Raw genomic sequence first — 14,848 nt, 5'->3', positions numbered from 1 at the left:
ATTTATTGAGCGCTTACTGTGTGCAGAGAGCACTGTACTAAGCGCTTGGGAAGTCCAAGTTGGCCACGTCTAGAGACGGTCCCTACCCAACAGCGGGCTCACAGTCTAGAAGGGGGAGACAGAGAACATAAACCAAACATAGTAACAAAATAAAATAAATAGATAAATAAATAAACAGAACAGTGCTCTGCATATAGTAAGCGCTTAACAAATGCCATTATTATTATTATAATATAATATAATATTATATATAATATAATTATATATAATATAATAATATAACTAGCCACGCCACTTCTCCGTGGAATTGCCCCGTTCCCCGCCGCCCCCCGTGAACGCCACCGAGGCAAGAAGCAGCCAAGCGTGGGCGGCGCAGCTGGCACCTTTATTCCGTCTGTACACAATGACCCGGCCAGGACCACTCCTCCCTCATCCCCCCGGCCCGCGTCTTCTTCCTGCCCGTCCTCGGGCGGCCGGGGTCAGGCCTTGGCAGCGCCGGCCTGCGTGGCTCCCAACGCCGTCAGCTGCTGGATCTTCTGGCTCATCATCTCCATGACGGCTGCGGGGGGAAGGCGGGATAATAAAAATAATAATAATAATGAAGGCATTTATTAAGCGCTTACTACGTGCCAGGCACTGTTCTAAGCGCTGGGGGGGGGGGGTTACAAGATGAAGGGCGACGTCCGGCCAAGGGGCACCCAGGGGGAGGGCGAGGAAGGTGAAGCCCCGGGGGACCGTGCTCTTTCCACTGAGCCACGCTGCTTTTTAACGTCTAGACGGTGAGCCCACCGTTGGGTAGGGACCGTCTCTATACGTTGCCAACTTGGACTTCCCAATCAATCAATCGTATTTATTGAGCGCTTACTGTGTGCAGAGCACTGGACTAAGCGCTTGGGAAGTCCAAGTTGGCACCATATAGAGACGGTCCCTACCCAACAGTGGGCTCACAGTCTAAAAGGGCTTAGTCCAGTGCCCTGCACACAGTAAGCGCTCAATAAATATGATTGATTGATTGATTAACCACGGACCGTCCCGTTCAACCACCACGGGGTGAGAGTGTACTGTGCCCCCCCACGAGACGAGGGCAGGGGCTGTGTCTCTTCCCCTCCCCTTTAATGATAGTGACAGTGCTAATACTAATAACGTGGGTGTCTGTCGCTATGTGATGGGGTTCATTCGTTCATTCAGTCAATCATTCAATCGTATTTATTGAGCGCTTACTGTGTGCAGGGCACTGGACTAAGCGCTTGGGAAGTCCAGGTTGGCAACATATAGAGACGGTCCCTCCCCAACAGCGGGCTCACAGTCCTAGAAGGGGGAATGGGGTAGCAGTTTGGATGGAGAGGAAAGGCAGGTGACAGATAATGACAAATAAATAGGAAAAAAAGGCAAGGGAGAAGTAGATGTAAGTGCTTAAATAGCATCCCCCTCTCCCCCCCATCTTACCTCCTTCCCTTCCCCACAGCACCTGTATATATGTTTGTACATATTTATTACTCTATTTATTTTATTTGTACATATCTATTCTATTTATTTTATTTTGTCAGTATGTTCGGTTCTGTTCTCTGTCTCCCCCTTTTAGACTGCGAGCCCACTGTTGGGTAGGGACTGTCTCTAGATGTTGCCAATTTGTACTTCCCAAGCGCTTAGTCCAGTACTCTGCACATAGTAAGCGCTCAATAAATACGATTGATGGTGATTTATATCAATCAATCGTATTGACTGAGCGCTTACTGTGTGCACAGCACTGGACTAAGCGCTTGCACTGCTATTACTATCTACCGTAATTATTATTATTAGCGCTTGACACCTGATGACGTGACAGCTGTCCACGTGTGTTGTTTTGTCGTCCGTCTCCCCCTTCTAGACCGTGAGCCCGCTGTTGGGTAGGGACCGGCTCGATCTGTTGCTGACTTGTAATAATAATAACGATGGCATTTATTAAGCGCTTACTCTACGCAAAGCACTGTTCTAAGCGCTGGGGAGGTTGCAAGGTGATGAGGTTGTCCCACGTGGGGCTCCCAGTCTTCATCCCCATTTTCCGGATGAGGGAACTGAGGCCCAGAGAAGTGAAGTGCCTGGCCCCAAGTCAATCAATCGTATCTATTGAGCGCTTACTGTGTGCAGAGCACTGTACTAAGCGCTTGGGAAGTACAAGCTGGCGACATATAGAGACGGTCTCTACCCAACAGTGGGCTCACAGTCTAAAAAAGTCACCCGGCTGACAAGAGGCGGAGCCGGGATTTGAACCCGTGACCTCTGACTCCAAAGCCCGGGCTCTTTCCACTGAACCACGCTGCTTCTCTTGTACTTCCCAAGCGCTTAGTCCAGTGCTCTGCACACAGTCGGCGCTCAATAAATACGACTGAATTAACGAATGACTTTATTACTAAGTGCTAAGCACTGCTCTGAGCGTTGGCGCTGACGCAAAATTTTCAGGTTGGACTCAATCCCTGCCCCGAAAGGGGCTCACGGTCTTAATCCCCATTTTCCAGACTCAATGATTATTTTTCCTTTCCTCCTTCCCCTCCCCACAGCACCTGTATATACGTTTGTACAGATTTATTACTCTATTTATTTTACTTGTACATATTTACTATTCTATTTATTTTGTTAATGATTTGCCTCTAGCTTTACTTTTGTTTATTCTGATGATTTGACACCTGTCCACATGTTTTGTTTTGTTGTCTTTCTCCCCCTTCTAGATTGTAAGCCCGTTGTTGGGTAGGGACCGTCTCTAGATGTTGCCAACTTGGACTTCCCAAGCGCTTAGTCCAGTGCTCTGCGCACAGTAAGCGCTCAATAAATACGATTGAATGAATGAACGAAATGATGATGATAATAATAATAATGATGGTATTTGTTAGGCGCTCACTATGTGCCAACAAAACATGGAGACAGGTGTCACATCATCAGGTGTCAAGCACTGGGGGAGAGACGTGGTCATCGGGCTGTCCCACGGGGGGCTCCCGGTCTTCATCCCCATTTGACAGATGAGGTCACCGAGGCCCAGAGATGTGAAGTGGCTCGCCCAAGGTGACCCAGCCGACGAGTGGCGGAGCCGGGATTAGAACCCACGCCCTGTGGCTCCCAAGCCCGGCCTCTTTCCGCTGAGCCACGTTGCTTGGGGAAACCGAGGCCCGGGGAAGTGAAGTGGCTCGCCCAAGGTCACCCAGCCGACAAGTGGCGGAGCCGGGATTAGAACCCGCGCCCTGTGGCTCCCAAGCCCGGCCTCTTCCCGCTGAGCCACGTTGCTTGGGGAAACCGAGGCCCGGAGAAGTGAAGTGGCTCGCCCAAGGTGACCCAGCCGACGAGTGGCGGAGCCGGGATTAGAACCCGCGCCCTGTGGCTCCCAAGCCCGGCCTCCTTCCGCTGAGCCACGTTGCTTGGGGAAACCGAGGCCCGGGGAAGTGAAGTGGCTCGCCCAAGGTCACCCAGCCGACGAGTGGCGGAGCCGGGATTAGAACCCACGCCCTGCGGCTCCCAAGCCCGGCCTCTTCCCGCTGAGCCACGTTGCTTGGGGAAACCGAGGCCCGGAGAAGTGAAGTGTCCATATCTATTCTATTTATTTTATTTTGTTAGTATGTTTGGTTTTGTTCTGTCTCCCCCTTTTAGCCTGTGAGCCCACTGTTGGGTAGGGACTGTCTCTAGATGTTGCCAACTTGCACTTCCCAAGCGCTTAGTCCAGTGCTCTGCACACAGTAAGCGCTCAATAAATACGATTGATGATGATGATGAAGTGGCTCGCCCAAGGTCACCCAGCCGACAAGTGGCGGAGCCGGGATTAGAACCCGCACCCTGCGGCTCCCAAGCCCGGCCTCTTCCCGCTGAGCCACGTTGCTTGAGGAAACCAAGGCCCGGAGAAGTGAAGTGTCCATATCTATTCTATTTATTTTATTTTGTTAGTATGTTTGGTTTTGTTCTCTGTCTCCCCCATTTAGACTGTGAGCCCACTGTTGGGTAGGGACTGTCTCTATATGGTGCCAACTTGCACTTCCCAAGCGCTTAGTCCAGTGCTCTGCACACAGTAAGCGCTCAATAAATACGATTGATGATGATGATGAAGTGGCTCGCCCAAGGTGACCCAGCCGACGAGTGGCGGAGCTGGGATTAGAACCCACGCCCTGCGGCTCCCAAGCCCGGCCTCTTCCCGCTGAGCCACGTTGCTTGGGGAAACCGAGGCCCGGAGAAGTGAAGTGTCCATATCTATTCTATTTATTTTATTTTGTTAGTATGTTTGGTTTTGTTCTCTGTCTCCCCCTTTTAGACTGTGAGCCCACTGTTGGGTAGGGACCGTCTCTATATTAGTTGCCAACTTGTACTTCCCAAGCGCTTAGTACAGTGCTCTGCACACAGTAAGCGCTCGATAAATACGATTGATGATGATGATGAAGTGGCTCGCCCAAGGTGACCCAGCCGACGAGTGGCGGAGCCGGGATTAGAACCCGCGCCCTGCGGCTCCCAAGCCCGGCCTCATCCCGCCGAGCCACGTTGCTGGGGGAAACCGAGGCCCGGAGAAGTGGAGTGGCTCACCCAAGGTCACCCGGCAGACCAGCCCCCCCCGGCCCCCCGGAGCGCCGCTCACCCTGCTTCATCGTGTGCTTCTCCTGGAGCGCGGGCTGGATCTTCTCCATCTGCTTGGTGAGGAAGTCGATCTTCCTCTTGAAGAAATCCTTGGCGTCGCCCGCCGACTGCGAGGGGGGGGGGTCGGGGGTCAGGGGTCAAGGGTCAGGGGTCCCGGCGCTCCCCCCGCCTCCCGCAGCCCGGCCCCCCCCTCACCTTCTCCACGTAGTAGCCCGTCCCCACGTCGATGAGCACGTGCCCCACGTCCTGCAGTCGGCCCGGGACGTACATCTGGGAGGGCGGCCACGTCAAGGCGGGAGCCGGCCCGGCCCGGGACCCTCCCCCTGGGCCCCCCCACCGTCTCCGACCCCCTAGGCCGTACGCTCGTCTTCTACACTGCCCGCTCATTCACTCATCCGGCCGTATTTACTGAGCGCTTACTGTGTGCGGAGCCCTGGGGGAGTCCGAGTTGGCAACGTCTAGAGACGGTCCCGACCCAACAGCGGGCTCACAGTCTACAAGGCGGCGGGGTGGGGGGGGGGGGAACGTATCTACCGTTGTACTGTCAATCAATCAATCAATCAATTGTATTTATTGAGCGCTTACTATGTGCAGAGCACTGTACTAAGCGCTTGGGAAGTACAAATTGGCAACACATAGAGACAGTCCCTACCCAACAGTGGGCTAACAGTCTAAAAGGGGGAGACAGAGAACAGAACCAAACATACCAACAAAATAAAATAAATAGGATAGACATGTACAAGTGTAATAAATAAATAAATAAATAAATAAATAAATAAATCGAGTAATAAATATGTACAACCATATATACATATATACAGGTGCTGTGGGGAAGGGAAGGAGGTAAGATGGGGGGATGGAGAGGGGGGCGAGGGGGAGAGGAAGGAAGGGGCTCAGTCTGGGAAGGCCTCCTGGAGGAGGTGAGCGCTCAGCAGGGCCTTGAAGGGAGGAAGAGAGCTAACTGTCCTTTCCCAAGCGCTCAGTACAGCGCGCCCTGCACACAGTGAGCGCTCAATAAATATGACAGAAATGAGCGAACGCCCCCACGGACCTTCTCGCCCTCTGCGGCCCTGCCCCTTCCTCCAGGATCATCATCATCATCAATCGTAATTATTGAGCGCTTACTGTGTGCAGAGCACTGTACTAAGCGCTTGGGAAGTACAAGTTGGCAACATATAGAGACGGTCCCTACCCAACAGTGGGCTCACAGTCTAAAAGGATCCAGTATTCATTCTAACGTGGATGTGCGTCTGGCTCTAGGTGAGGGGGTTCATTCATTCAGTCGTCCTGATGGAGCACTTACTGTGTGCAGAGCGCTGTACTAAGCGCTTGGGAAGTACAAGTTGGCAAGCGACGTGGCTCAGTGGGAAGAGCCCGGGCTTTGGAGCCAGAGGTCAGGGGTTCAAATCCCGGCTCCGCCAGTTGTCAGCTGGGTGACTCTGGGCAAGTCACTTCACTTCTCTGTGCCTCAGTTACCTCATCTGAAAATGGGGATGAAGACTGCGAGCCCCCCGTGGGACAACCTGATCACCTTGTAACCTCCCTAGTGCTTAGAACAGTGCTTGGCACATAGTAAGCGCTTAACAAACGCGTGGCTCAGTGGAAAGAGCACGGGCTTTGGAGCCAGAGGTCAGGGGTTCAAATCCCAGCTCCGCCAGTTGTCAGCTGGGTGACTCTGGGCAAGTCACTTCACTTCTCTGGGCCTCAGTTCCCTCATCTGTAAAATGGGGATTAAGACTGTGAGCCCCACGTGGGACAACCTGATCACCTTGTATGCCCCCCAGTGCTTAGAACAGTGCTTTGCACATAATAAATGCTTAACAAATGCGTGGCCCAGTGGAAAGAGCACAGACTTTGGAGCCAGGGGTCAGGGGTTCAAATCCTGGCTCCGCCAGTTGTCAGCTGGGTGACTTTGGGCAAGTCACTTCACTTCTCTGGGCCTCAGTTGCCTCCTCTGTAAAATGGGGATGAAGACTGTGAGCCCCCCGTGGGACAACCTGATCACCTTGTAACCTCCCTAGTGCTTAGAACAGTGCTTTGCACATAGTAAGCGCTTAACAAACACATGGCTCAGTGGAAAGAGCACGGACTTTGGAGCCAGAGGTCAGGGGTTCAAATCCCGGCTCCGCCAACTGTCAGCTGTGTGACTTTGGGCAAGTCACTTCACTTCTCTGGGCCTCAGTTCCCTCATCTGTAAAATAGGGATGAAGACTGTGAGCCCCCCGTGGGACAACCTGATCACTTTGTAACCTCCCTAGTGCTTAGAACGGCGCTTTGCACATAGTAAGCGCTTAATAAATATCATCATTATTATTATTATTGTTATTATTAACCTAGAGAGACAGTCCCTACCCAGTACCGGGCCACGTAGTTGGTGGTGGGGAGCCTGACTTTTCCACTTACGTCCATAACTGTCATGTATGAGCCCACTGTTGGGTAGGGACCGTCTCTATATGTTGCCGACTTGGATTCCCCAAGCGCTTAGTACAGTGCTCTGCACACAGTAAGCGCTTAATAAATACGACTGCATGAATGAATGAATGTAACATATTTATTTAACGTGTCTCCCCCCTGCCCTTAGACTATAAAGCTCACTGCAGGCAGGGACTGCGGCTGTTGTATTATGGTCTTCTCCCAAGCGTTGCGTCCAATACTCTGCACCCAGTAAGCGCTCACTAAATAGGACCGAATGACTAAACGGAGGGGCCGAGGGGGGGCTGGGAAAGGATACGGAGCTGGTCAGCGGAACGAGGAGTTCTTTCCCTGCGGGGAGAGAAAAAGACGGACGCGCGGACGGGGTGAGGACTGTGGCATGGGCGCTTTCTAAGCGAGCCCGGCCCGGAGCGCCCAGACGATTTAGGCCCCCAATTTAGGCATTTTGGGGGCAGGACTTACAGTCCTCCGCCAGGCACTGGGGGGGGGGGGGGGACTTGGTGGAAAGAGCCCGGGCTCGGGAGTCAGAGGTCGTGGGTTCAAATCCCGGCTCCGCCACCTGTCAGCTGGGTGACTTTGGGCCAGTCACTTCACTTCTCTGGGCCTCAGTTCCCGCATCTGGAAAATGGGGGTGAAGACTGGGAGCCCCTCCTGGGACAACCTGATTCCTTCATATCCCCCCCAGTGCTTAGAACAGTGCTTGGCACATAGTAAGTGCTTAACAAACACCATAAGTATTATTTTTCAGCGCTTAAAACAGCGCTTGGCACATAGTAAGTGCTTAAACACCATAACTATTATTTTTCAGCGGTTAAAACAGCGCTTGGCACATAGTAAGTGCCTAACAAATACCATAACTATTATTATTCAGTGCTTAGAACAGTGCTTGGCACATAGTAAGTGCTTAGCAAACACCATAACTATTATTTTTCAGCGCTTAAAACAGCGCTTGGCACATAGTAAGTGCTTAACAAACACCATAAGTATTATTTTTCAGCGCTTAAAACAGCGCTTGGCACATAGTAAGTGCTTAAACACCATAACTATTATTTTTCAGCGGTTAAAACAGCGCTTGGCACATAGTAAGCGCCTAACAAATACCATAACTATTATTATTCAGTGCTTAGAACAGTGCTTGGCACATAGTAAGTGCTTAGCAAACACCATAACTATTATTTTTCAGCGCTTAAAACAGCGCTTGGCACATAGTAAGTGCCTAATACCATAACTATTATTATTCAGCGCTTAGAACAGTGCCTGGCACATAGTAAAGTGCTTAACAAACACCATAACTATTATTTTTCAGCGCTTAAAACAGCGCTTGGCACATAGTAAGCGCTTAACAAATACCATAACTATTATTATTCAGTGCTTAGAACAGCGCTTGGCACATAGTAAGTGCTTAACAAACACCACAACTATTATTTTTCAGCGCTTAAAACAGCGCTTGGCACATAGTGCCTAACAAATACCATAACTATTATTATTCAGTGCTTAGAATAGTGCTTGGCACATAGTAAGTGCCTAACAAATACCATAACTATTATTATTCAGTGCTTAGAACAGCGCTTGGCACATAGTAAGTGCTTAACAAACACCATAACTATTATTTTTCTGCGCTTAAAACAGCGCTTGGCACATAGTGCCTAACAAATACCATAACTATTATTATTCAGTGCTTAGAATAGTGCTTGGCACATAGTAAGTGCCTAACAAATACCATAACTATTATTATTCAGTGCTTAGAACAGCGCTTGGCACATAGTAAGTGCTTAACAAACACCATAACTATTATTTTTCAGCGCTTAAAACAGCGCTTGGCACATAGTAAGTGCCTAACAAATACCATAGCCACAACGCTTGGCATATAGTAAGTGCTTAAAAATACCATAACTATTATTATTCAGTGCTTAAAACAGCGCTGGGCACATAGTAAGCACTTAATACCGTAACTATTATTATTCAGTGCTTAGAACAGCACTTGGCACATAGTAAGCGCTTAACAAATACCATAACTATTATTATTCAGTGCTTAAATCAGCGCTGGGCACATAGTAAGCATTTAATACCGTAACTATTATTATTCAGTGCTTAAAACAGCGCTTGGCACATAGTAAGCACTTAATACCATAACTATTATTATTCAGCGCTTAGAACAGCGCTTGGCACATAGTAAGCGCTTAACAAATACCATAACTATTATTATTCAGCGCTTAGAACAGTGCTTGACACATAGTAAGCGCTTAACAAATACTGTAACTATTATTATTCAGTGCTTAAACCCGCGCTTGGCACATAGGAAGCACTTAATACCATAACTATTATTATTCAGTGCTTAGAACATCACTTAGCACATAGTAAGTGCTTAACAGATACCATAACTATTATTATTCAGCGCTTAGAACAGCGCTTGGCACATAGTAAGCGCTTAACAAATACCATAACTATTATTGTTCAGAGTTTAGAACAGCGCTTGGCACATAGTAAGCGCTTAATACCATAACTATTATTATTCAGTGCTTAAAACAGCGCTTGGCACATAGTAAGCACTTAATACCATAACTATTATGAGAAGCGGCGTGGCTCAGTGGAAAAGAGCATGGGCTTTGGAGTCAGAGGTCATGGGTTCAAATCCTGGCTCCGCCAATTGTCAGCTGTGTGACTTTGGGCAAATCACTTAACTTCTCTGTGCCTCAGTTCCCTCATCTGTAAAATGGGGATGAAGACTGTGAGCCCCCCGTGGGACAACCTGATCACCTTGTAACCTCCTCAGCGCTTAGAACAGTGCTTTGCACATAGTAAGCGCTTAATAAATGCCATTATTATTATTATTATTCAGTGCTTAGAACATCGCTTGGCACATAGTAAGTGCCTAACAAATACCATAACTATTATTATTCAGTGCTTAGAATAGCGCTTGGCACATAGTAAGTGCCTAACAAATACCATAACTATTATTATTCAGTGCTTAGAACAGCGCTTGGCACATAGTAAGCGCTTAACAAATACCATAACTATTATTATTCAGAGTTTAAAACAGCGCTTGGCACATAGTAAGCGCTTAACAAATACCATGACTATTATTATTCAGAGTTTAGAGCAGCGCTTGGCACACAGTAGGTGCTTAATACCATAACTATTATTATTCAGCGCTTTAAACAGCACTTGGCACACAGTAAGCGCTTAATGCCAAAACTATTATTATTCAGTGTTTAGAACAGCGCTTGGCACACAGTGAGCGCTTAACACCACAGCTATTATTATTCAGCGCTTAGAACAGCGCTTGGCACACAGTAAGCGCTTAACAAATACCATCACTATTATTATTATTACTGTTCTAAGCACATGAGACATCACCCCTCCCCGGCCCGGCTCTCAAAGCCTTCGGGGGGAGGAAATGAGTACAGCGCCCGAGTACGTACTGAGCGCTTAATACACGCCACGATTATTATTAACTTCTCCGTGCCTCGGTTCCCTCATCCCCACGCGGGACGGGGACCGCGTCCGACCCCATCCGCTCCCGGCGCTTAGCACGGCGCCCGGCGCGTAGTGAGCGCTCGGAGACCGTGTCGGCGTGTTGTCGTTTGGGGGTTACCGTTGTTGCCGGCGTTCAGTACGCTCAGGCAGTCCTTGGCCTCCACGTACTTGGTTTGGACGACCTTGAGTTGGGCGATGGACGACGACAGGAACTCTACCTCCTGGGGACGGAGGGGAGACCGGGGGGTTAGGCGAGGCCCGGCGCCACTTTAGTGGGCGCCTCCTTCCCCTCCCCACTGCACTTGTATCATCATCATCAATCGTATTTATTGAGCGCTTAGATTTTATATATATTTTATATTTTATTGAGCGCTTGAGCAACACACGGAGACAGTCCCTACCCGACAGTGGGCTCACAGTCTAAAAGGGGGAGACGGGGAACAAAACCAAACATACCAACAAAATAAAATAAATAGGATAGACATGTACAAGTAAAATAAATAGATAAATAGAGTAATAAATATATACACTTGTATCTGTTTGGACGGATTTATTTCTCTATTTATTGGACTCGTCCGTATTGACTCTTCTATTTATTTTGTTATTTTGTTTTGTTTTGTAGTAATGATGACATTTATTAAGTGCTTACTGTGTGCCCGGCACTGTACTAAGTGCCGGGCACTTTATTTTGTTAAAGCGCTTAGCTTTAATTCTATTTATTCTGATGACTTGCCACCCGTCCACACGTTTCGTTGTGTCGCCCGTCTCCCCCTTCTAGACTGCGAGCCCGCTGTCGGGGAGGGACTGGCTCTAGATGTTGAGCGATCGATCAATCAATCAATCAAAAGTATTTATTGAGCGCTTATATTTTATTGAGCGCTTGAGCAACATACGGAGACAGTCCCTACCCGACAGTGGGCTCACAGTCTAAAAGAGGGAGACGGAGAACAAAACCAAACATACTAACAAAATAAAATAAATAGAATAGATATGTACAAGTAAAATAAATAGAGTAATAAATATATACACTTGTATCTGTTTGGACGGATTTATTTCTCTATTTATTGGACTTGTCCGTATTGACTCTTCTATTTATTGTGTTAATGACGTGCGCTTAGCTTTAATTCTATTTATTCTGATGACTTGCCACCCGTCCACACGTTTCGTTGTGTCGTCCGTCTCCCCCTTCTAGACTGCGAGCCCGCTGTCGGGGAGGGACCGGCTCTAGATGTTGAGCGATCGATCAATCAATCAATCAAAAGTATTTATTGAGCGCTTATATTTTATTGAGCGCTTGAGCAACATACGGAGACAGTCCCTACCCGACAGTGGGCTCACAGTCTAAAAGGGGGAGACGGAGAACAAAACCAAACATACTAACAAAATAAAATAAATAGAACAGATATGTACAAGTAAAATAAATAGATAAATAGAGTAATAAATATATACACTTGTATCTGTTTGGACGGATTTATTTCTCTATTTATTGGACTTGTCCGTATTGACTATTCTATTTATTGTGTTAATGACGTGCGCTTAGCTTTAATTCTATTTATTCTGATGACTTGCCACCCGTCCACACGTTTCGTTGTGTCGTCCGTCTCCCCCTTCTAGACTGCGAGCCCGTTGTCGGGAAGGGACCGGCTCTAGATGTTGAGCGATCGATCGATCAATCAATCAATCAATCGTATTTATTGAGCGCTTACTGGGTGCAGAGCGCTGGACTAAGCGCTTGGGAAGTACAAGTTGGCAACACGACATCGATGGCGGTTACCTTGTGTCTCCCCCGGCGCTTAGAACAGTGCTTGGCACACAGTAAGTGCTTAATAAATGCCATCATTACTACTACTATTATTATTGTTTTTACCCTGTTGTATTGGACTCTCCCAAGGGCTGAGCCCAGTGCTCTGCACCAAGTGAGCGCTCATTAAATAGCACTGAGTGATCAATGGCGATTACCTTGTATCTCCCCTGGCACTCAGAACAGTGCTTGGCACATAGTAAGCACTTAATAAATGCCATCATTACTACTACTACTACTACTACTACTACTATTATTATTATTATTATTATTACCCTGTTGTATTGGACTCTCCCAAGGACTGAGCCCAGTGCTCTGCACCAAGTGAGCGCTCAATAAATAGCACTGAGTGATCCGTGGCGATTTCCTTGCTTCCCCAGCGCTTAGAACAGTGCTTGGCACATAGTAAGCACTTAATAAATGGCATCATTACTACTACTATTATTACCCTGCTATATTGGACTCTCCCAAGGGCTGAGTGCAGTGCTCTGCACCCAGTGAGTGCTCAATAAATGGCACTGAGGGATCGATGGCGATTACCTTGTATCTCCCCCCGGCGCTCAGAACAGTGCTTGGCACATAGTAAGCGCTTAATAAAAACCATCATCATTATTATTATTAATTGTCATTGTTACCCTGTTGTAGTGGACTCTCCCAAGGGCTGAGCCCAGTGCTCAGCACCCAGTGAGCGCTCAATAAATAGCACTGAGTGATCGATGGAGATTACTCAGTATCTCCCCCGGCACTTAGAACAGTGCTTGGTGTATAGTAAGCGCTTAATAAAAGTCATCATTGCTACTATTATTATTATTATTACCCTGTTGCATTGGACTCTCCCAAGGGTTGAGTGCAGTGCTCTGCACCCAGTGAGCGCTCAATAAACAGCACTGAGGGATCGCTGGCGATTACCTTGTATCTCCCCCGGCGCTTAGAACAGTGCCTGGCGCACAGTAAGCGCTTAATAAATGCCATCATCATTATTATTATTAATTGTCATAGTTACACTGTTGTACTGGACTCTCCCAAGGGCTAAGCCCAGTGCTCTGCACCCAGTGAGCGCTCAATAAATAGCACTGAGTGATCGATGGCGATTATTCCGTATCTCCCCGGGCACTTAGAACAGTGCTTGGTGCATAGTAAGCACTTAATAAATATCATCACTTCTACCATTATTATTATTATTACCCTGTTGTACTGGACTCTCCCAAGGGCTGAGCGCAGTGCTCTGCACCCAGTGAGCACTCAATAAATAGCACTGAGGGATCGATGGCGATTACCTTGTATCTCCCCCGGTGCTTAGAACAGTGCCTGGCACATAGTAAGCGCTTAATAAATGCCATCATCATTACTGTTATTAATAGTCATTGTTACCCTGTTGTAGTGGACTCTCCCAAGGGCTGAGCCCAGTGCTCAGCACCCAGTGAGCGCTCAATAAATAGCACTGAGTGATCGATGGAGATTACTCAGTATCTCCCCCGGCACTTAGAACAGTGCTTGGTGTATAGTAAGCGCTTAATAAAAGTCATCATTGCTACTATTATTATTATTATTACCCTGTTGTATTGGACTCTCCCAAGGGCTGAGCCCAGTGCTCTGCACCCAGTGAGCGCTCAATAAATAGCACTGAGGGATCGCTGGCGATTACCTTGTATCTCCCCCGGCGCTTAGAACAGTGCCTGGCACATAGTAAGCGCTTAATAAATGCCATCATTGTTATTATTATTAATTGTCATTGTTACCCTGTTGTAGTGGACTCTCCCAAGGGCTGAGCCCAGTGCTCTGCACCCAGTGGGCGCTCAATAAATAGCACTGAGGGATCGATGGCGATTACCTTGTATCTCCCCCGGTGCTTAGAACAGTGCTTGGCATATAGTAAGCGCTTAATAAAAGCCATCATCATTATTATTAATTATGATTGTTACCCTGTTGTACTGGACTCTCCCAAGGGCTGAGCCCAGTGCTCTGCACCCAGTGAGCGCTCAATAAATAGCACTGAGGGATCGATGGCGATTACCTTGTATCTCCCCCGGCGCTTAGAAGAGTACCTGGCACATAGTCAGCGCTTAATAAATGCCATCATCATTATTGTTATTAATTATCATTGTTACCCTGTTGTAGTGGACTCTCCCAAGGGCTGAGCCCAGTGCTCTGCACCCAGTGGGCGCTCAATAAGTAGCACTGAGGGGGGGATGGAGGGGGGGGATGGGGGGGACGGGCGAGACCTGGTCCAACTGTCCCTTGAGCAGCTCCAGCTGCGGCAGCGTCAACTCAGTGATGTTCACCGCCTGCGCCATGGCTCCGCCGAACCGCCGGGAGGAAGGGGACGCGCGGGACCGGAAGCCGGAAGGGGACGCTCTAGCCCCTCCTCCCCACTCGCTGGTGCGCCGGCCCGAAAGCCCTCTCTTCCCCCCCCAATCGGCAGTGCGCAGGACCGGAAGCTACCCGGGGGCGCTCTGGCCCCTCCCCGCTCGGTAGTACGCGCTCCCGGAAGTTACCCGGAGGCGCTCTAGCCCCTCCCCGCTCGGTGGTGCGCGCTCCCGGAAGTGCTCTGCT

The 14,848-nt window shown here is 48.7% G+C and overlaps 1 protein-coding gene across 2 annotated transcripts; it reads right to left on the bottom strand.

Moving 5' to 3' along the window:
• Nucleotides 1–365: 365 nt before the first annotated feature.
• Nucleotides 366–14,621, bottom strand: PFDN5 (prefoldin subunit 5). Of its 2 annotated transcripts, none has more exons than XM_038752798.1 (6): nt 14,518–14,621; nt 10,663–10,715; nt 7,316–7,347; nt 4,780–4,854; nt 4,586–4,691; nt 366–559 (listed from the first exon to the last, which is right to left on the bottom strand). In XM_038752798.1, the coding sequence occupies exons 1-6, from the start codon at nt 14,587–14,589 to the stop codon at nt 430–432; spliced, it is 468 nt and encodes a 155-aa protein (XP_038608726.1). In that variant the 5' UTR covers nt 14,590–14,621; the 3' UTR covers nt 366–429. The 2 variants fall into 2 exon arrangements, with proteins under 2 accessions (XP_038608726.1, XP_038608725.1); XM_038752797.1 differs by having other exon boundaries at nt 367–559; nt 10,613–10,715.
• Between the last annotated feature and the right edge of the window lie 227 nt (nt 14,622–14,848).

Source organism: Tachyglossus aculeatus, chromosome 10, assembly GCF_015852505.1.
Source record: "Tachyglossus aculeatus isolate mTacAcu1 chromosome 10, mTacAcu1.pri, whole genome shotgun sequence".
In the NCBI taxonomy this organism is placed as follows: domain Eukaryota; kingdom Metazoa; phylum Chordata; class Mammalia; order Monotremata; family Tachyglossidae; genus Tachyglossus; species Tachyglossus aculeatus.
The sequence above is the reverse complement of the archived record's forward strand: the minus strand, read 5'-3'. Positions and strand labels throughout refer to the sequence as shown.

Coding starts and splice junctions, on each gene's coding strand:
- PFDN5 (XM_038752798.1), bottom strand. CDS start 14,589: ATGGCGCAGGCGGTGAACATCACTGAGTTGACGCTGCCGCAGCTGGAG. Junction 7,348..10,662: donor CTCAAGGTCGTCCAAACCAA/GTACGTGGAGGC, acceptor CTCTCCCCGCAG/GGAAAGAACTCCTCGTTCCG. Junction 560..4,585: donor GAAGCACACGATGAAGCAGG/GTGAGCGGCGCT, acceptor TTCCCCCCGCAG/CCGTCATGGAGATGATGAGC.